The sequence below is a fragment of the Carassius auratus genome, chromosome 34 (genome assembly GCF_003368295.1).
Source record: "Carassius auratus strain Wakin chromosome 34, ASM336829v1, whole genome shotgun sequence".
In the NCBI taxonomy this organism is placed as follows: domain Eukaryota; kingdom Metazoa; phylum Chordata; class Actinopteri; order Cypriniformes; family Cyprinidae; genus Carassius; species Carassius auratus.
Window position 1 is genome coordinate 24583668 of NC_039276.1, and position 20589 is coordinate 24604256.

General features: G+C 36.1%; 2 protein-coding genes across 13 annotated transcripts in view; both read right to left on the reverse strand.

Moving 5' to 3' along the window:
• LOC113053599 (insulin-like growth factor 2 mRNA-binding protein 2) overlaps positions 1-11256 on the reverse strand; it is a 56954-nt gene extending 45698 nt beyond the window's left edge. Inside the window, exons 1-2 of one of the 3 annotated variants that reach the window (XM_026218734.1) lie at positions 10829-11256; positions 9715-9775 (exon numbers count right to left, since the gene is read on the reverse strand). In XM_026218734.1, coding sequence (XP_026074519.1) covers positions 9715-9775; positions 10829-11003 — 236 coding nt within the window. In that variant the 5' untranslated portion in view covers positions 11004-11256. Of the gene's footprint in view, positions 1-9714; positions 9776-10385; positions 10661-10828 lie in introns of those variants that run through there. The other 2 variants (XM_026218733.1, XM_026218735.1) reach the window with 2 other exon arrangements.
• A 1283-nt stretch (positions 11257-12539) lies between these two features.
• LOC113053600 (transformer-2 protein homolog beta-like) lies at positions 12540-18691 on the reverse strand. 10 transcript variants are annotated; one of them, XM_026218742.1, is made up of 9 exons: positions 18505-18691; positions 16903-17048; positions 15507-15672; positions 15228-15416; positions 15037-15048; positions 14477-14589; positions 14226-14324; positions 13054-13127; positions 12540-12901 (listed from the first exon to the last, which is right to left on the reverse strand). In XM_026218742.1, exons 1-9 carry the CDS (start codon positions 18535-18537, stop codon positions 12891-12893), a joined length of 843 nt encoding a protein of 280 aa, XP_026074527.1. In that variant the 5' UTR covers positions 18538-18691; the 3' UTR covers positions 12540-12890. The 10 variants fall into 10 exon arrangements, with proteins under 10 accessions (XP_026074527.1, XP_026074523.1, XP_026074524.1 ...); XM_026218738.1 differs by having other exon boundaries at positions 14217-14324; XM_026218739.1 differs by having other exon boundaries at positions 14474-14589; positions 18505-18690.
• Between the last annotated feature and the right edge of the window lie 1898 nt (positions 18692-20589).

The window sequence follows — 20589 nt, forward strand, 5'->3', positions numbered from 1 at the left end:
ACTGGTATTTACAAACCGCACTCAGACCCAGAACAAGGAGAGACTACAGGAGAACAAACAATGCGAATGAACCAGAATGTCATGCAATCGTAGTTTGAATCATTTATGTACTAGTATAGTTTTCACAGCTGCTTTGTAATGATGCCTGTATAGACTAGAGCCTGGGAATATTAAACTGCAAAAAGACTGTTATTGAAATGCTTTGCGTGTCTCTATGTGAATGAGAAGCACTGTTTCATCTACACATAGTCAAGAACACAAGACGCTCGTGGTGTTTTCAGTGACTGATATCTCAATATACACTGTAAAAATATATATGTTTTTATTTGTTTCTAAAAAACATTATTAAAGTACTATTAATTTATTTGATCAAAACAAATATTTTTTTTTCCACAAATTTTAAACCATGTTTTAAACTGTGAAGTTCTTTTAAACAGCAATTTAGTTTTCCAAAAAAAATATAAAGAATTGCTACAGTTAATTACATTTGAAAATAAGTTACATGTATTCATTGTATTACCATTTTTATAAAAATAAAAAAAATCAAGAAATCATAAAACAGAAAAGCCAGAAAACACAAAACCTCTGAAAAAGAAACAAATATAAATGTAAAACATTTCATAGGGCACTGTTATTATTCCATTTTTAGAAATTACAGCACTGTTAAAGTCTTATGAATTCAATAGATTAGTCACAGCACAGCAAAAATATACTCGGTACGTAAACGATCGCTGCACTGCTGCAGACGCGCCGCTCCTGGAACGCACCGACGGACCGCAATTGCGTGCAGTGTGAACGCTGGAATCCATTAACATGGGTGAGTAGAAAAAATACGCAACGCATACGCACTGCAGACGGAGTATGTGTGAAACAGACGTTTATCAGGAAGAGTTTCATTTGGTCTACTCATTGACTGATTCCCACAATGAAGGCTGATGCGTTTCAGTCAGCAAGAGGCTGCCAAAGACACACCGTCCAAAAATGGTGTAACTGAAAGACGTGGCTGACATGGTGTCGTCCATTGTCGAACTGCACCCACAACAGATTATCTAGGAGTACACCACAGCCATAGAACCGACTTCTAGGCTTATTAATGCCTTTATATATATACGGTATGTCACCAGCACATACTGTAGCAGGGAGACTTGTTCGTCACTTCTGAAACACTGCCCTCTGCCAGCAGCTCTCTGAGCCAATGCAGACATTCTAAAGATTACCCCAACAAGACTCAATGAGAATTTATATATCAACATCGATCTGATCAAATGCATCAAATACATCCCGCTCTGACATCACTCGACTGGTACAGAATGTGAGGTTGTATGGTGACCCCAGACAGTTGATGGTGACTTTCGTTGCAAAGTTTCTAACAATAAACTATTGATCTGTGCCAAGAGCAGACTTATTATTAATGCTTCATTAATTCAGCAATTATTTAAATGAATTTTCTTTTTATACAAAATACCTACCTCCTATAACAGAATGGCATTTCTATCTTCAGTGCGACATTTATGCAAAATGTTTTTAATAAAAGAAAACAATTTATTATAACTACATATTTGGGCTCAGTAAGATTTTCAAGAAATTATTTTTTTTTTTTCACCAAGGACATTGTTTAAGAGTGACAGTAAAGACATTTATGTTCTATTTCAAATAAATTCTCCTCTTTTGAACTTTCTCTATTCATCACAGAATCCAGAAAACAAATGCATTACAGTTTCCACAAAAATATTAAGCTGTTTTATAACACTGCTAATAATAAGAAATGTTTCTTGAGCAGCAAATCATCATTAAAAGACTATCAAAATATGATAAAAAAAGAAAGATAAAAACATTTTAAATTGTAATAATCCTTCACAATAATACTGTTCATCTTTTTATCAAATAAATGCAGCCTTGGTGAGACTTTTTCCAAAAACATTTCAAATTCTTATCAACCCCAAACTCAACTGCCATTGAGGTTTCTCGAAGTATCACTCTCTGATTTCTGCAGATATTCTGGGAAAGGTTTCTCTAAAGACAGCATATACATTATGTATAAAAAGAAATTGACATTATATTAAACCAGCTTGACTGCTAAAATTAAGAAGACACTTTCCATTTGAGCAAAATTTCCATCACCTCAAACCTACATCAAATAAGGCAAACATCTCACAGGAACATTGAATTAAGAATTACAACTCCATCAAAACTCATTTAGTAACGTTCTCAAGGCCTGTGGACGGCTGTGATCACTCCATCTCTCTAGTCCACTGATGAAGCACTGTCTCTTCATTCATAACTAATCAACCACTGCAAAACAATACTCAAGACTTGTGCCCAGGGAGCTGGTGGCTGCTGACTCCCTCAGGGCTTTCTGAGGACGTGTTGTTGATGCCCTCTCAGTCATTCATATGGAGAGGCAAAATGTAAATAGCCGATGCATGAGTGGGATTCATGAATAAAAATCTTAGTGACAATTGTAAAGTTGCGTAGGGGAAGATCCCACAAACACCAGGGACATTGTGCTCTAAATGCCAAAGGCAGAGATGCAGATGGACCATGAGGGACAGACAGTGACAATTTAATTATTAACAAGTTGTAAAAGGATACAAGGTATCATGAAATTTAACAAATAAAAATACAAAGTCACAGTCTTTCTGAATAACAGAATTAATTAATTAAACATGAAAACAAAATCATAAATCTATCCTGTACTATTCCAACGGTTTCTCCTAGAGAGCTATTATCTTCTAAAAAATTATTTGAAATAGACTTCAATAATGTGACAGGCTTTGCTCAGATTTGCCAATTATTTGAGCTGTGCTATGTACATTCATTATGAGCAATGACATTTAAACGTGTCCACATTAAAGGCAAAGAAAAGTCTTAAAAATCCAGTTAAGCACATATGCCAAGGAAATGTACTGTTTGTATTCATGTTGGTTTTGACAAAAAAAAAAAAACATTACCTTTAGTACCATTATAAGACTTTCAATTTGATGACTCTTAAATGTGGTGAAACCATCAAATTAATTATTTTTTTCTTTGAATGCATTTTTTATTTCAAGAAATGTCTATAATTTGGCAGATGTCCTTTTTTCAAACAATAATAAGCAATCAACCAGTTTTGTTAAAATATTTTCCCAGAAATAATAAAAGGTTTTCCAAACTATTTCATAAGGTTTTAATTAGATTTTTATTTTCTTCATTATGATATCCGGAAAGATCAACCAAAACTTATTTAAATCCAGAAATACAAACATGCTCCTTACAGCAGACAAAAAAATAATAGATGTGGCCAAAAATGAGTGCCATTTAACATTTTATTTACATTTTATACATATGTAGTTGGTGCTTTTATCCAAAGTGACTGAACTCAAGGTATACATTTTTTCAGTTCAAGAATTCCATGAGAATCAAACCCATAAACTTGCAAAATTGTATATTCTCACGTAGTTTCCCAAAAATGATCTCAGTTGTGTCTCTTTCAATTCCTCCTAAAGCATTTTATAATACACTTCTGAGACAAAGCTGATATTTAAACATAACAACAGCAAACTCCACAGGTCTCCTGAGCCAGGAAAGAACAACCTCTGAGCAATACAATTTGCCTTTGGACCAAAAAAGAAAAGCTAAATGCAATGTATAATACAGGACCCCTTTTCTCCATCTCTGACCTCACGGAAAAAAAAAAGAAACACTCCTACTTGGTTTCCATAGAAACCATAAGATATTTCTGCTGAAATCACTGTTGGGTATAAACTTTGTTCTGCAGGAACAGTTGGAGTACTGATAATATTTGCAAACACCGCTGGGTGATGAAAAGCTCCCTTTAATGGTATGGTGCACTCTCTTCTGAACGCTGTAAGACAAGCAGCGTGCCCTTGATGCAGCCGCAATGAAATATTTAAAGCTCCTCTATATTACGCATATTTCTTGTGACAGTTGCGCAGAAGGACAAGATAAATGCCATCAAGTTCAACCGACTGGCATCTTCAGTGAATGAAAAATGAATGAATGGTCAGCAGAAGAATAGGTTGTACTGGACAGGTGGTACTGAGCAAGCCTGAGACCATCTCACCATTTCTGGTGGATAACAACTGCTCCAACACACACGCACACACACACACACACGCGCACTAATGGCACTCAGTTGTACAGTGAGGCAGTCAGAGCCGAAGTGCAAGACGTGGCACCTGCCGGGTTCTCAGCTGCCCATTTCCCAAGAGTAAGACAAACTCCAAAGCAGTGCCACTGCACCATGTCTGGACCATAGACTGTATAAAAACATGGACGTAGAGTCAAAGTGGGCGGAGCCGGCCATCGCCATCTTGGCAGCGAGTTCTCACAAAGGGCAAAATTAGCTATATAGCTCAAACTCATTTTTTAACCAAACTGTAAACGCAGCAGCTTCCCTCCTCAGCTGAAATATCCCACAGTCCTCTTCAGCAAAGGTAGGCTTACATCAAGCCAAAGCTACTGCGCAAATATATCTAATGGAAAATTATTTGTGGATCATTTTAAATTGAATTTTATACTGAAGAGTTTTATTATAAGATTGTTGTAAATGTAACAGAAACACTATGTTTTTTTTATGCTTGACAATGCAGATAACATGATCTGATGGACAATTCAGATGTTTTGATAATTTTATATTTGTTCTGTGCGTGCTTGTGTGTGTGTGTGTGTGTGTGTGTGAATACAGGGTAAAAGCGCAGATGTCATGTAAGTTAACATCAGAATAAATGTTGTAAAACTAAAGGAGCGATTAATCTTTTCTTTTGTACGGAGACACACATGAGTGAACTGGATTATCTGAAAATAAAGTAGAACGTACAGTTCAATCCATCACTTCTTGACTGGATGAAGAAAGGAACAAATGCAAGCTTCCATCGACTGTAATCAAGGGGAGAGGTTTAAGCAGACTAAATCAGTTCGACATATGTCACCAGAGAGAAATCTGTCATTTTACAGAATGATCTATGAACCACCGGATTACGATACTATGAACACATTGATAACATTACGAGATCAATTATTTTAAACAAATTAATCTTTCTCTGCATCAATGAATTACTCACGATAAAACCATCAATGTGTTTTAGAAAATAAATAGGGTGAATTTTCATTTCATGCCGACTTTAAACTTCAATTCAAACGAGCAGGAAATGATTGCAGATTTGTTTTGAAACCGCGTCCATTCACGTTAAGCCTTTTCACATTAACCAGACTGAAGCCTTTTTCCTTAACGCAGTGATCTAGACAGACAGAGATTAAATCTGAAGATCTACTGTACGCACAAGAACAGAGCCTGTACAGTCTGGGATCACAGTCCACCACCTTTCAAGCGCTTCCTGTCACCATGAGCACAGTTAAAGACAAAGTTTTTAAGGTATACATACAAATGACAACAAATAAGCCAGCTAGCAAATGAGCTACACTAACTGACAGCCATTTGCCATTCGAAGGACAGAATCCACTGAGGAAAATCTAACACGACTTAACAAATGACACACAATCAGAACAGACCTTCTCTTTAAAATACTCAACAAATGAGAATCATTACCATTAACCCACGAGTATCCAAACACACGTTTGATAAGTCAGTGAAGAGAGCAGCTAAAGCCGCTTCGTCGGAGATTACAGCATAAAAGCTTCTACAACAATCATTCTCACATTCTTTATGATATAATCCCTTTCTTTTCTCTGCACCCTTTATAGCGATAAAGGGATTAACAAATGAGGAATAATGCGTTACAGTATTTTAATCTCAAGAGAGGCAAGGTTAAAGAAGGCATAGTAGAAAGCCAAGTACAGTAATAGTAACATTTCAATAAAAACCTTTAGTGGACTGACAAACCAATGTGCCTGTTGTAAACCTCTGTAAATTAAAATAATAAAAACTGAGTTCAAAGAGAACAAATCACTTGATATTCTATTTGAGCATGGCTTTACAGATGATTATGTAAAAAGAGAAGAGCGCAGTGCAATGAATTTCATTTGCTCAGAGTTTAAACGTTACTGATGTGTTTATGACAACAAATAACGTCAAGACTGATGCCTTAAATTTAAAAGCACCTAAAAACCATAACAAATTTGAAAGAATATTAATTTTTAGTACCGCATCCACTGCATTTTAATTTTCAGAAAATGAACACTCAAGCGTGCATCAAACTTTAACAAGACTCTTGAGTCATTCTAAAACTCTTTCAGGATTTCAAACAATGATTTTATGATTTTTCAAAGTGTATTACAGGTCAGTTGTTTGCCGTAAGTGACAATGGATAAAGCTGTGATAGGGGAAAGAATAATGATTATTACAGACACCCTTAAATAAATGTTTCAACTGAAAAAAGATAAGCAGAGTTATTGGGAATTAAAGCAAAAAGAATAAATTGTTTTAATCAGCCTGTCAAATGTAAACGGAAAATGTAAAATCCATTATGTTCAACAGAGTATGAATATTCCTACACAACAAATAATCTGATTTAAAGAAACTCACAGAGCATCACTATAATACAGTAACAATTTCACTCAATTTAAAAACTACATTAATCAATCATCCTTCATAAGATAAAATGTATTATTGTTCTGAACGCAACCGAATTGTCTGTATTCAATTAATATCTGTTCATTACTCTACAATTTAAATATGTATTTTTGTTCTGCGAGCTACAAAATATTTTAATGTTTGGATTTGGCTAAATAACAATCTATCATTTTATCAGATCAATAACAAGCTGAATCATTCTTAACAAACTAGACATAAGCACGTGACAAAAGAAAACAGAAAATATTTTTAAACCTTTCCTGGTATACAAATACATTTAAATATGGAAGTAATTTGGTCAACATTTCAGAATAATTTTAAAAATAGCATAATGTGCTTAAAACATTACCAACACAGTGTATAAATATGATTTTAAATAGATTAAAATTATAGACAAAAACAATATTGTAGAAGCACTGGAGACACATATGAGAAACTAGTGAAACTATTTACAGCATTACATACATCCAGCTCTGCTCCTTAATAAAAGATCAGATGAAAACAGGGAGAATCCTGAATCCTGAATGGAGCACATGTTGCTTGGTGTAAGCCCAATTTAAAGAATCTAAAAGTAACATCAAGGGCAAGTACAGCTGCTCTTCAAGAGATTTTCTATAACATTGCAATAGATATTTTACAAAATGCACATAAAAAAATACTGGGACATTTCTGTTCTAAAAAGATATTCATGTATATGTATATATTTAAATAATGCACTTGTACATTTTTCTGTATTCTCATTCTGATTATTCAAGTTATATGCTACAATTTTTTATATAAATTTGAAAACCTGTGAAAATAAACTGTCTGATCATTCTTACAAATTATCTATGTGCTACTTTGAATTGACATGTTAAAATTATATGTAAAGTATTTCACTGTAAAGACAGCTGACTATGCTAAATGCTAAATGTTCATGTAAAAGGTAAAGAGTTTAAAAGCATTTTTCATTAAATTCTGACTTGTTATACAGCTTGATTTGTGAAAATATAAAAAACAATTGCTGAAAACATAATGGATCACTGGCATACAATAGTTAATAACTTACAGATCAATATGGCAATTTGGCAAAAACAATACTCATTTAAAACATAATATCTATTTTGACTATCTATTTTGTCATTCACTAGCCTACATGTGATCATTTATATTATTTCAACATTATTTTACATGCTTTATTAAAATACATTTACATGTAATATTGTTTATTTAATACACCCATAATATACTTAAAACGAATCACACAAAAAATAAAATACAATCAACTGCATTAAAAGCATGTTTGTTTTTAATTATTTCTGTAAATAGGGAATTCTGTTCAGCAAATGCAATATACAATAATACGCATTAAAACTATCTATATCTTTTCCCTTATATGGGCTAAATTGGTCTCTTTAAATTAGTTTTTTTAATTTAGCCTCTTCTAACAAAAACCAGTTCATAATAAGACTTTAATTACAGACTTAAAGACAAAAAGCATCCCAGTATTAAACAATAAAACAATTAATTAAAAACATTAGAATTACTAAGGCAACAATTCTGTATCAAGCAAGTCTGTGTGAAAAAAAATCACATACGATACTGGCCATTCCCTTTAAACCTGTGTTAAATGCTAGTGACAAGAATTTCAAGGTAATTTTTCAAAGTATGTATATATAAATTACGCTTGTAAATTAAAACTAAACACACCCTTTAACTGCATTAAACACAGAATATACCAAGGATTCAGTGAAATATCGATAACACCTCTCATTTCAGTGTCCCAAGTTAATGCAAATAATCACAACAGCAATAACAAACCTATGTGCTGCTCCACTGAATATCTACGCCACATGCGTGCTCCATAATAGCAGTGCTCAGTACGTCTGAACTATGCACTGTGACACGAATACTGAAGTAAAAAAAAAAAAAAATAACCTATAGAAATACCTATAATCACTGCAAACATGGACATGAGAGGCTGAAGTACCATATCTAACATATAAAACACACGCGCCTTGTTCGTGAGGATTATATTGCGACATAAATGCGTCCAGATATCGCACATTTGTAATTTGAGCAGCTCCAGTTCGCTTCAGATTACATTTAAGATTCTACTGCGTGAATCCTTTTAGAACGAGCTACACACTCACTCTCACACACACGCGCGCGTGCGTTCTGCTCGTGCATGCTGCTTTCAGTCATGTTAAGCTGAGTCTAGTTAGCAGCATGGCCGACTCTTCCAAATCAAAGACTGGCCATCTTGACTGCGCACTTTAAGCAACACATTCCCCGAGTTACATGCGACCTCGAGGCGCTAGAGACCTGTAATTCATATGGTTTGCGAATTAACGATTTTACACCTTTACAGAAAGGTTATTTTTCTACTTATTCGTTGTGTGTGACGCATTGTCTGACAAAAATACGTCGTAATGGGCGTGCTTTTGATATAAACTAACCCTGTACATGTAATTTCACAGAAACCCCTTAAATCTCATGGTTTTGGGCTGTTTTCTAGCCATTTCTATGCCGCCCTCCCGTGGAACACAAACGCAGGGCCTATAGGGGAAGTCACGTGGGCACGGAAGGGCCTACACACGCGCCATGAGGTCATGCACAATGATCTTGCTCTTGGACAATTCAAGCGTAAGAAAGCGGGGGGTATAATGTATAATTTAAGAAATTTTGTTAAAACTTTATTTCTATATTTGCATTCAGTACCTGGACCTACAGCACGTAAACACAGCTTGTTCTTAAACGGAAAATCTGTGATTTTGATTATGCAAGGAAACACCTAAATATCATCAGTACTCTTTTCTAAACCTGATACAATCAGACAGCGCTTTTACAGTTTATAACTTATATGTAATCAGTTTATAACTTGGGTATAGGTAATCCGCGTATTCTGGGTCCAGGCCACATTGTGCCAGTTTCAATGCTTAAGATGAACTGCAAATATCACAAGCTCATTAACCGCTGACAAGAATGAATTAAACATGCAGGTCAAATAAACCCAACAGGCATGAAGAATGTAGTATTTCAAAAAATAAAGATTAAGCTTCATTGACAAATATGCAAAATAACCTAAAAAAAAACATCACAGCTTCACAAAGACTAAACAAACACTGCACCCAGCAACTTCCAAATGCAGCAGAGTTAATGCTGCTTTGCACTGCAAAAGCACAAATCAAAATGATTATTACCTTAGTTTTTTAGGAACCGAGTAGTCGACCTCGATCACTTTCCCATGTAATTCAACTTTCCCTGCGAGCAGGAAACAAAACAAATGATCAGAAAATTGCATTCCTCCAATGCATTATTGGCACTGCTGAAATTAAATATTTTTAGCGTGCTTAATCACATTTATAAAACAAACAACCGCGCGTGCACCGTAAATACGTGGGGTACAATCACACGTGTCCGTGCTTATAAATGCACGCTGGCGAGGTAGTGAGTTTTCTCATGTCTAAATGTAAGGTGTAATATCTTAACCACATTTCCTATTATGCCTGATGATATTATGCGAAATGCTTGATGCGCTGATACGATTTTAAGAATGGGCAGCCATGCTTTCCACTCCCACTAACTAACCACATACGAGCAACGAGGAGAGTTTGAAGAATGGGAGGTCAAAGGATAAGTCTTCTGCCTAAATTTATCCTTTTTCTTCAAGGTTTGGATGTGTACTTTTCTTTTGCATGTGCAACGACTCGCGAGCGTCAAAGAGGTGTTATGCTGTGCATCTGTTGTATGAGTGGCCTGGCGCAGCACAAAAAAAATTGGCATTTCACCTCCGTCCCCCCAGCTACCTGTTTATTAGCACTTTCCTCCAGACCCCCTTCACCCACCTTTAAGACACCTCGTAAAAACATACCTGGACACCATGGGAACATGCATGTGACGCATTCTTCTCGCTCAGTTCGCTCGCTTCTTTTCAATAAAATCAAGACAAAAAATAACTGAAAAATAATTAGCCTGCCACCCGAGCATCAGACTCATCCGATACATTCCTATGGGACGACTGCTGAGGAATCACCCCCGTTCCGCACCTCGCCTTGGTGAAACGAGCGTGCATTTAAAGATTTATATCAGAAATTCAACTTGTATCGCGTGTTGGAAGCCAGCACGAGTGCGATTGAGCTCGCGGGCGTTCATTAGCGCACTGGTCCGCTGGCGTAAAGAGCTGGAGCAGCGCGCGGCTGATGCGCGAGCGCTACTTTTTAATTTCTCTTCCAAAGAAAGTATTTTACGGTGTCAGTCCAAGATACATATATAATATATAACCAGGACTTTCTGTGATGTGATAAACGCACTTACCGGATAAGGTTTCGATGGCTTTAATCGCCCAGTTCTGGTCAGGGAAGTCCACGAAGGCATAACCGGATTTGAGCAGGACCTGGTCGGTCACGGGAAGCTTCCTCTCGCCGAAGAGCTGCTTCAGGTCCTCCACGGTCACCGAAGGACTCAGATTCCCCACATAGAGTTTGTTCATGGTCTATACGAAGATCTGTACGTCAAAATATATCGGCGTGCGCGCGTGCAGCGGATTGCTCGAAGCAAGCAAAATAAGAGGAAAATAAAATAGAAAAAAAAATAAATAAATGTGCTGAAAATCAGCAGTCACCCCCCAGATGCAGCCCGACCCCCCCTGCTACATACACAACTCTGTTCCTGCTCAAACTCTTTTACAGGGACTGAAAAAAAAGTGTCGTTGCGACGCTACTCTGTTGCCAACAAGCGCCGCCTCTAAATAAAACCGCTCTTAAAGATCACAAAATCACTTTTGACTAGTTTATGGACTTAGATTGGTGTCTGGTGTTCAGTTTGAAAGCATAAATCATCATCGGATACGGCATAATGATGAGACGCAGAGAGTAACACTGGAGGGTTTAGTTCATATCCACTTACAGAGAGAGAATATCTATTAAAATCCAATATTGTATTCTAATGACAGATCATATAGCCCTTCAGCGTGTGTTAATAAACGGATGTATGCGTATTTAAATAACTTTCAAAGGCAGCTTTCATTTACACGTGATTGACAGCTTGATTGGCTTCTTTGGGGTGTTGTGGATTGATGGGCGTTTTCCTCTGTCTGTTGTGAATAACTCGTCCTTTGATTTATATTCGTTTACACTCTAAGAGTTTGATTCGATATTTAATCTAATAATTGAACCGTGAAGCTGTAAACACAGACTCAAAAGAGAATAGCTGCTGGAAAATGGGATTTTTTTTGGGGAACGCCCATGTTGATGTTGATGGAAAAGAAACAGTAATGTGGAGAAGCCTTATGGAATTATGATTCAAGAGGAGCATGACCGTTATATATGAATATAATGCATTGATTTCACTTAAGCAGACTGTATAAAGCATTCCAAAGAAGACCAATATTTGAGCAATCTCCAATCATTTTTATGCCACAGATGTGTGTGTATATATATATATATATATGGAATATCTAGATGATTTAATTAATTAAAATAGTACCCAATCTGGGTGGGAGTCTCATATTAGGTCTCTACCTGAAATGTTTGGCCCCTTCTGCTGATTTCTGCATTTCAAGTGACTGTACATCAGTACAGGGTTGCTCTGTATTGCTGTTTATTGGGGTTTTCTCTTAAAAGCCAATTAAAATCCTTCCAATACCAGGTACAGTAAAAGTAGTGTATTCCAGAATGGTCCGCTATAAGCAGACGTCCACACACTGTCTAAATCCCGGAGTACTTTTTTTTTTTTACACATACTGGAGAAGTATTTCAGATGATCCTATTATTAACAATTTATTCTCTGATGTCATGAGACTTAAATTGGAACAGAGCTCAGGCAATGGTGTTCTAGCGTTCCTATTCAATAAACCTATTAATTTCACAGTAGTTCAAGGCAAATGTCTTGGGAGAATATTTGTATGCATTGCATAAATATGCGGTCCATAAATCTGCACTGGAGGATTTTAAGACAAGGATTTCAATCCTTTAGGTTTAAAACTCTCAGATTTCAACGTTTTGAATAATTCACGCAGAAACTCACATCAGGGAGGAGGTATAAAGAAGTTTATTGCAAGACCACTTCTAAGCTTAAAACGCATAAAAACATAATTGTGTGTGAGCAGGAAACTATCATATAACAAATGCAAGTTTATCATCAAATAAGAAACTTTAAAAAAAAAAAAAAAAATTAAAAGTAAACAGTGCAAAAACATTCAAACTAATGGAACATCCAGACCGGTCACCGACACATGAAACCTCTAGGCAAGAAATCAAGGGGACTGCGTTTAAAGTACATCCAAACTCATGCCACCAGAAATAAACATCTACGTCATAAACAATGTCATTAGCATCAATATCATCTTCAGGGAGGGTGAAAGGAGTCAAACTTCACTTCAGTAATGGCCTGTAAAAACAAATAAAGGTTTTATAAATTTGTCACAAATCACCAGAGCACTTATACTGTGTTGAGCTTAAAGCACTCTTCAATCATAAAGCCAGGCAGACAATACAAATGACTTTCACTTAAGTTTGTGGTAGTGCTTGTTCAGTACTTACGAGGGGAGTAGGATCGAGAGCGTGATCTTGACCTGTATGGTCCTCGACCGTAGTAGGGAGAGGGGGATCTTCTCCTGTGAACAGAAAACAGAGATTTAATGGAAACGCCAGCATCTACAACTCACAACAAAGTAGTGGCATTCAAAACTGTGCAATAGCAAACCATTTCAAAATTTAAAAGCCATTTAGCTATTGTTGCATGTGAAAAAATAAATCTTGCTATATGCAGTGTAAACTGATGTAGTATGCAATCTGTAGGACCAGGGCTCAACAATAAGGATACGTTGATGCCTTGGGACAAGTGTGTGAGTGTCTCAGGCCAGCTGCATAGACTTGACTTATTTGACCAGTGGTGCTCAACTCTACACTTTTCTTTTAATTATCTCATACAAATTAATTTTCGCCTTTTTACAAATCAACTGAATAACAGTTATCATAGTACTATTATTTAGCATTGTAGATTAGCACGGTAAGCATTCACAAAGAAAAAAAAAATAATTTGTAGCTGCATACCCTCCACATATTACTGCCAATTAAAAACGTTGAAATAAATGTAATTTTTGAAGTCTCTTATGCTCACAAAAGCTGCATTTATTTGATCAAAAGTAGTTAAAAACATTAATGTTGTCAAATAGCTATATATATATATATATATATATATATATATATATATATATATATATATATATATATATATATACATATACAGACACACACTTTAAAATGTATTCCTGTAATGTTGGTGCTCAAGCTTTTTTTTATATCATCAAGGTTGAAAACTGCTGCTTAATATATTTGTGAAAACAGTGATATTTAATTCAGGATTCTTTACTAAAAATTTAGTACATTTGGCATTTATTTGAAGTATAAATCTTGTGTAACATTATAAATGACTTTAATGTCACTCGATCAATCAAAAGCATCCTTACTGAATAAAACAATTACTAAAAAAAAAATTTTTTTTAATGTTGGCCTTGTAGTGTGTTTCACAGTATACTGCATATTTAACATCAAATATTGTAGTAAAATGAGAAACAAAATCAGCTGATTAAGGCCAAATCGAATCTCCTGGCCCAGCAGAGAGGAATCCTTATTGTTGAGCCATGCTGGATGGTGGGATGACCCTCCAAACACATACAGACTGTTGAATAATAAGAGATCACCTGTACGACCTGCTGTTATAGTAGTCACGATCATCATAGCGATCATATCCACGCTCATAGCCTCGATCATAGTAATCACGGCGACGGCTTACACTCGGGCCTCCACCACTGCGAAAGAGAAAAGATGGCTGTAGTTCAACACTGGTCATTGAAATACACAACACTGATTAAAACTATTTACCAAGAGGGAAATACTCAAGAGTTATCATCTAGAACATTCAGATGAGTTATTGGAGTGTGTGATGAATCCGACTCACTACGTTGGTCTGCCCATGTATATTCCTGGAGTAGGTGTGTGTGGCCTCTTGGTAATAGAGTAGTCGACTCTGATTCTGCGGCCATCTAGCTCCATACCATTAGCACGCTCCTTAGCCTAAGACCCAAACAAACCAGAATAAGTCATTCTGAGCACACACCAACATTATTTCTGCTTAAGGCCATTAATCCCAGGTATGCCTCTATTGATGGCCATAAAGTAGCTGTGAGAACAATACATTCTGTACTGTACTTAAAAACTTAAAAACAGACCACAGTGTTTTCAATTATGCAGCTTACAACAATCAATACAGAAAAATACAATTGACTAAGAGTTCACCCAAGAATGAGAATCTGCTAAACATCTTCAGGCTATCCAAGATCTAGAGGAGTTCTTCATCCGTTCATCAGAACAGATTTGGATAAACTTAGCATTACTTGTTCACCAATGGATCCTCTGAAATGTCAATGGGTGCCGTCAGAATGAAAGTTCAAACAGCTTTTTTTACTAGAGAAAGCCATATGGATAGAGGACTTGTATTTTGGGGTGAAATAATCCTTTAACCTTCTGAAGTAACTGAGGAAAAGAAAAAAAAAACACTTCAGAAAATATTTCAGCAAAGGCAGAACATTCTCATTTCTTGTATGAACAAACATTTTTGCTATATGGAAGTTCATACAAATGACAGCTGAAGTTTATTAACTGATCATATTTCACAGCTAAATTGCACGTTGCTATTCAGCTGGAAAATTCACCTCTTTTGAATCTTCTCTGTTCTCGAAGTAGACAAAGGCGAAGCCCCTGGAGCGTCGAGACTGCTGGTCGTACACAATGCTGACATCACTCAGAGGGCCAAACTTGGAGAAGACATCCCTCAGGTCTCTCTCTGTGGTGTACAGGCTCAGGCCAAACACTCCCAGGCAGCAGTTTGGGTCTGGGTTTGTCTAAAGGTGAAGAAAATGTCACAGATTACAATACAGTGCTACAAAAACACTGCAGAAAACATCATGATTGGAACGGACTCATCATCTCACCCGGTCTCCAACATGACGTCTACGGTTGGACATAGGAGAATGACTATGACTGCGGCGGCGGCGGTATTCGCTGCTGTTTGAGCGGCTGCGTGAACGTCGCCGGCGAGAATGAGAGCGTGAACGGGACCGACTGTAATGTCGGCGAGAACTCCGATGGGAACGAGACCTGCAGAAGGATGAAGTAAAATGACTTGGAGCCTATCAAGTTACCAACTAATAAGTCCTGTCTTAAACTTCCTAGACAAGAACCTCCAGCTTCAATTTCATTATATATCAAGTTCCCTCCAACGCATATGTCAAAAGATCAACTGCAGAGTGCTTAACATTGTAGTCCTGGGTGGGGGAACATTTTTAAAATCTGGCCTAGCCATCGTTTCTACTTTTAACCGGAAAGCAGCAGGTGTGACTTCCACTCTGCCGACTCGAAGCACTGTGAATCCCACTAGGAGCTGAGCCATGAGGCCATTTCAAAAGTTTCAAATGACATGCAGTTTTGTACTTGAAAGCAACACAACTGCTTCTCTATGTGTATAATAAAAAATAAAAAAAAACATTTGGCAAACATATTCATCAATATGAATGAAATAATAGGAAAAAAAACGAAAAACAAACATTCATTCATTTTGTGCAGAAAAATAAATCTTTTAAATCCACAATGGGGTTCTTATGCCCCTAAAATCCAATGATGCGAATCTACTTCAGTCGTTTACAATCAAAAGAAGCATTTTATTATTATTATTATTAAAACAAGTACAGATATCTACCAATTGAATTAAAAAAACTATTCTAAGAGAACAAGTTTTCATACGCTTGTTATTCATACGCCTTCATTAATTCGTGATTTAAGCATACTTAATGTTATTCAAGTTTTCAAGACATTATTTTACACTTCAAAGTAAATTTATAGTAAAAGGGTGACTAAAGTATAAAAGTGTGTGTGTGTGTATGTGTATATATATATATATATATATATATATATATATATATATATATATATACACACACACACACACACACATATACACAGACACATATTTTGCAATGGATACAATATTGTATGGCTTAAATTTATGAATTTGAAATGTTCTGCTGATTTAAGACCCTTTATGATGTCTTAAATTGTGGAAGGGTGAATTAAGCCTTATATGACACACACACACACACACACAAAACAAACATTAATAATGCAGATTTACACTAATATAAATTTTACTACTATTTTAACTTGCTTTCCTGTGAAGTAGTTTCTTCTTTTTTTTTTTTTTTTTTTTTTGTAAATCACTTTGTGACAAGGTTCTATACAAGTAATGTTAAGTATTATTAGCTAAGAACGAGGATGAAGACCCTTGCTTCCCTGTGCAGGCTGTCTGATCTCAAACACACTAGAAATACTCACCTAGTCTTGGACCTGGAGCGAGAGCGGGACTTCGAGCGAGAGTGGTGCGACCCCTCTTTCGACCGAGCAGGTGAACGCTCCGGAGAGCGACTAGCGGTCTTAGCAGATCCTCTAGGACTTGGGCTCCTAGAAGTCGAACGGGACTCCTAAACCAACCACATCCAAATCATGTTTGAGCCAGAGAACATGGTCACACTGAGAATGTTTAACTAATTATTGTGTGCATATAAATGAGTTTGAGACCATTCTAGACTAGGATAATATATAGTGATGATGGCCTTTTCCCTTCAAGTTCATGAACTAGTGTTAGTGTAAATTCACTTTGAAGCACTTACAACATAGGAATTTGCATATTATTATTTTGACATGTAATGTATCAATTTATGAAAATAACTAGCTGTAAATCTGTCATGCTACAGGACAACATTAACTATTGCAATACAAATGGACAACAGAAGATTTGATTTATGCATGCACGCATGGGACAAACATACTAAGAGTTACTTAGCGCTGCGATCTTATCCCAGATAACTTCTGATCTTAACTTCATAACACATCTTTTCTTCTTTCTTCAGTTTCAATTTCATTTCTGACTTCATTCCTCTTCCCCCATTTCTCTCACTGCCCATAAATGCTATATGGGAACTTCTTTTGCTCCGAAAATTAGCATGCACTGAAAATTCAGCTTCAAATTATTCGCATTAACAACTTGACATTTGACTTCGTCCAGATTTCTCTTCTTCCAACCTTAACCTTAACAAAAAAGAAAAGGATGAAGAATGTGTAAACACTGGACATCACAACCAATAAACCTACTGTTTCATCAGTGTGGGAAAAAAACATTATAGATGAACCAACAGAAATGAAAAGTGAGCTTTATAATATCCATTATGAAAAACAATTAGATACTTTCAAGAGCATCCTGAGCCTTATGCATGCATGCAAAAGCAATTAACGTTACTCCAATTACAAACAAATGCGTTACTTACATATTTACGGTAATTTAAGCCAACCTGAAAGGTGAAACAACGATCCTGATATGCATACACATATCAAGCCTACTATCGTGTTATTAAACTAATAAAGTGTAATGTCGCTGCAATATTAAAAGTGCACGTGATTTCGAAACTAATTTGCATTTTGTGCATTATAGCGTTCAAGGCTCAGGATGACCTTCTCTCATGTATTAGCAGCAAGTAATACTCATACAGGTTATATCGATTTAATAAAACATGCAAAGAAAAAAACAACACTTAGTAGAGACAGTTAAACATTTTGCTTACTAGAGAAAAGCAGAAACTGAAAGGCAAATAAAGGTCTTTCTGATCTGAAGCACGCTGTCTGTCTGCTAGCACTGAACTGAACTTGGTTTCGATACAAATCCATATTAAGTTAACATTTTATAGTTTTATTACGTTTTTTAAAAAATTACAAAAGTAAAGACATAGAATCCACAATTGCATTTGTACATTAATAATCAGATTTTACACAATGACTCAGTCTGACTCACTCCTGCTGGCTAGCATACAACATGGAGGCCATTTCTAGAAGAAACGTGTAGGGGCGCGTGCAAAAAGAGAAAACATAAAAAATACTACATACCCGCTCCACGAATTCCTTCTCAGCGTCACTCATTGTCGTTTAGTGTGTATTACGCTGCAACTGTAACACTGTGAGAGAAATTACATATGATTAAACATAAACAGAACGCATAAACGCACATACAGATCGAACGTCTGGTAATGAACGCCTTTCTCGGTCGTAGAAGCTTTATTTAGAAACCAGCGTTTCCACTCCCACTTGCGCGGACGAGCAACGGCCGCAAGAGGGCGTCGAAAGTACTACACACAGGTAAAAGCTTCTTGTCAACTCATAAATCTGAAATAAACATGTTTTGCACAATTTTTATTAAATTCATTGTACTCAGAACAAATCCGATCCAACTGTCAACGGCTCTGCTGAATGACATCAAATGCGGAGTGGCTGCTCTACAAAAGACTCTTTACTACTCATTAAACAAGGGGCTGATTGGCCGAAATATAATAGAGGATTATGTGCAAGACATCGATTGGACGGCACTGATAGCAATTTTTCCCGCGTTGACCACACTAAAAAATATATGAATGGGTAACTTGAATTGTATTTCCCGCGGTTTTCTTCACTTGACTTTGTTTGGAGAAGAGGTATACTCAAATACTTATTTATGTGCTACACTTACAAAAACCATTCTGCTGTCTTAATGTTGTTTTATACACAACAGTAAACTTGCACATGTAATTCTTTTTCCTCGGCTCCTATCTTAGAAAAAACTAGTGGTGAAAAAGATGTGGATATATTACTAACATAAAAACAAAAAGCTTATCTTTATACATAACCATGTTCACAAACACGTATTCTTAGTGTTTTTATATAAATTATATTTTTATTAACTTTAATTAAAGTGAAAAAAAAAAAATTGTAGAATATATTGGGCAAGTAGAAAAGCCCATGTGCATTTGTATATTGATAATGTTTATAATGCCGTGAGAATAAGAATAGGCTATTGCATTCTGATTTCCCCCCCCCCCCCAGCATTATTTACCCACTTTTTAGATTCTACGTTTAAAATAGCTGTAAAATGTCAGACAGCTAGAACAAAAGTCATTCCACAGAGTTTCAAGTAGATGGCGCCTAAGACACAAAATTGCATTTTCGTGTAAAAAATCATTTTAATGAGCAACAGGAGTGGTTTCTGCTATCTCCTAAACATTATGAATTTTGTAGATTTAAACGTTTTCTACAGAGCGATTTTTATAATATCCAATAACACAATAAACAAATAAGCACATGTAGAGTGATGATCTTAGAAGTGTGATCTTCCCCCCAAAAAGGAAAAATGCATCAATGCATGGGTATTAACACAAAATAGGCCAATTATTTTCCTTTGAGCCTTTGTTCCCAAGGCAGGATGAATACGGCCTGCATTTCTTGACAAACTCAAAAGGTTAATAAACGTAAAAAAAAAAAAAAGAGAGAGATGACATAAGAGGTTATTTTGACCATCCATTTTGAATAAAGCTATAGAACAAATGTAACACTTTTAGAATTCCATCTTTAAAATGTAAAACATTTGAATGTCTTTGAAGAAACATCTATATTACCCTTGGTAGTGTCATAATGGAGAAGTATCGTACAGACCCCCCAGTTATGTTACATGGATGAATGAAAGGGAAAATGAAATAAAGCTGAGTAATAATTACAGAATTATTATTAAGAAAAGATTTGGAGGAACAGTTGCATCGAGAATCGTTTTATAGTCTTTAATCGTGACCCTCAAAATCGTAATCGAATCGTGAGGCAAGTGAAGATTCACAGATTTCATTGCAATAACATCATCTGTGAGTGGTCAAAATACCCCACGCGGTGCATTTTGGCTTCATAATAAAAAAAAATAAAAAACATATATTTTTCCAATAGATTGTTGTATGCTGCATTTGGTGATATTTCCAGAAATGTTAAATTCAAGTCAAGTCTGATTTATTGTCAATTCTTCCACATGTACAGTACATACTGGCTCTCCTCCATTTGCAGAGGAAGTAAAGATGCTGTTGTGATTTCTTGGCCAGTGCTGCGGTGTTGTGCACACCCGGGAACTTGGTGCTGCTCACTCTCTCCACAGTCGCACCGTTGAAGGTCAGAGGAACATGT

What these genes read in the sequence shown, in the direction of transcription:
- LOC113053600 (XM_026218736.1), bottom strand. Translation starts at nt 18,537, where the DNA reads ATGAGTGACGCTGAGAAGGAATTCGTGGAGCGG. An exon ending in CGCTCCAGGTCCAAGACTAG is followed by an intron (nt 15,673 to 16,902) that starts GTGAGTATTTCT and finishes ATCCTTCTGCAG; the next exon opens with GTCTCGTTCCCATCGGAGTT. An exon ending in TACATGGGCAGACCAACGTA is followed by an intron (nt 14,325 to 14,473) that starts GTGAGTCGGATT and finishes TCTCTTTCGCAG; the next exon opens with TGGTGGAGGCCCGAGTGTAA.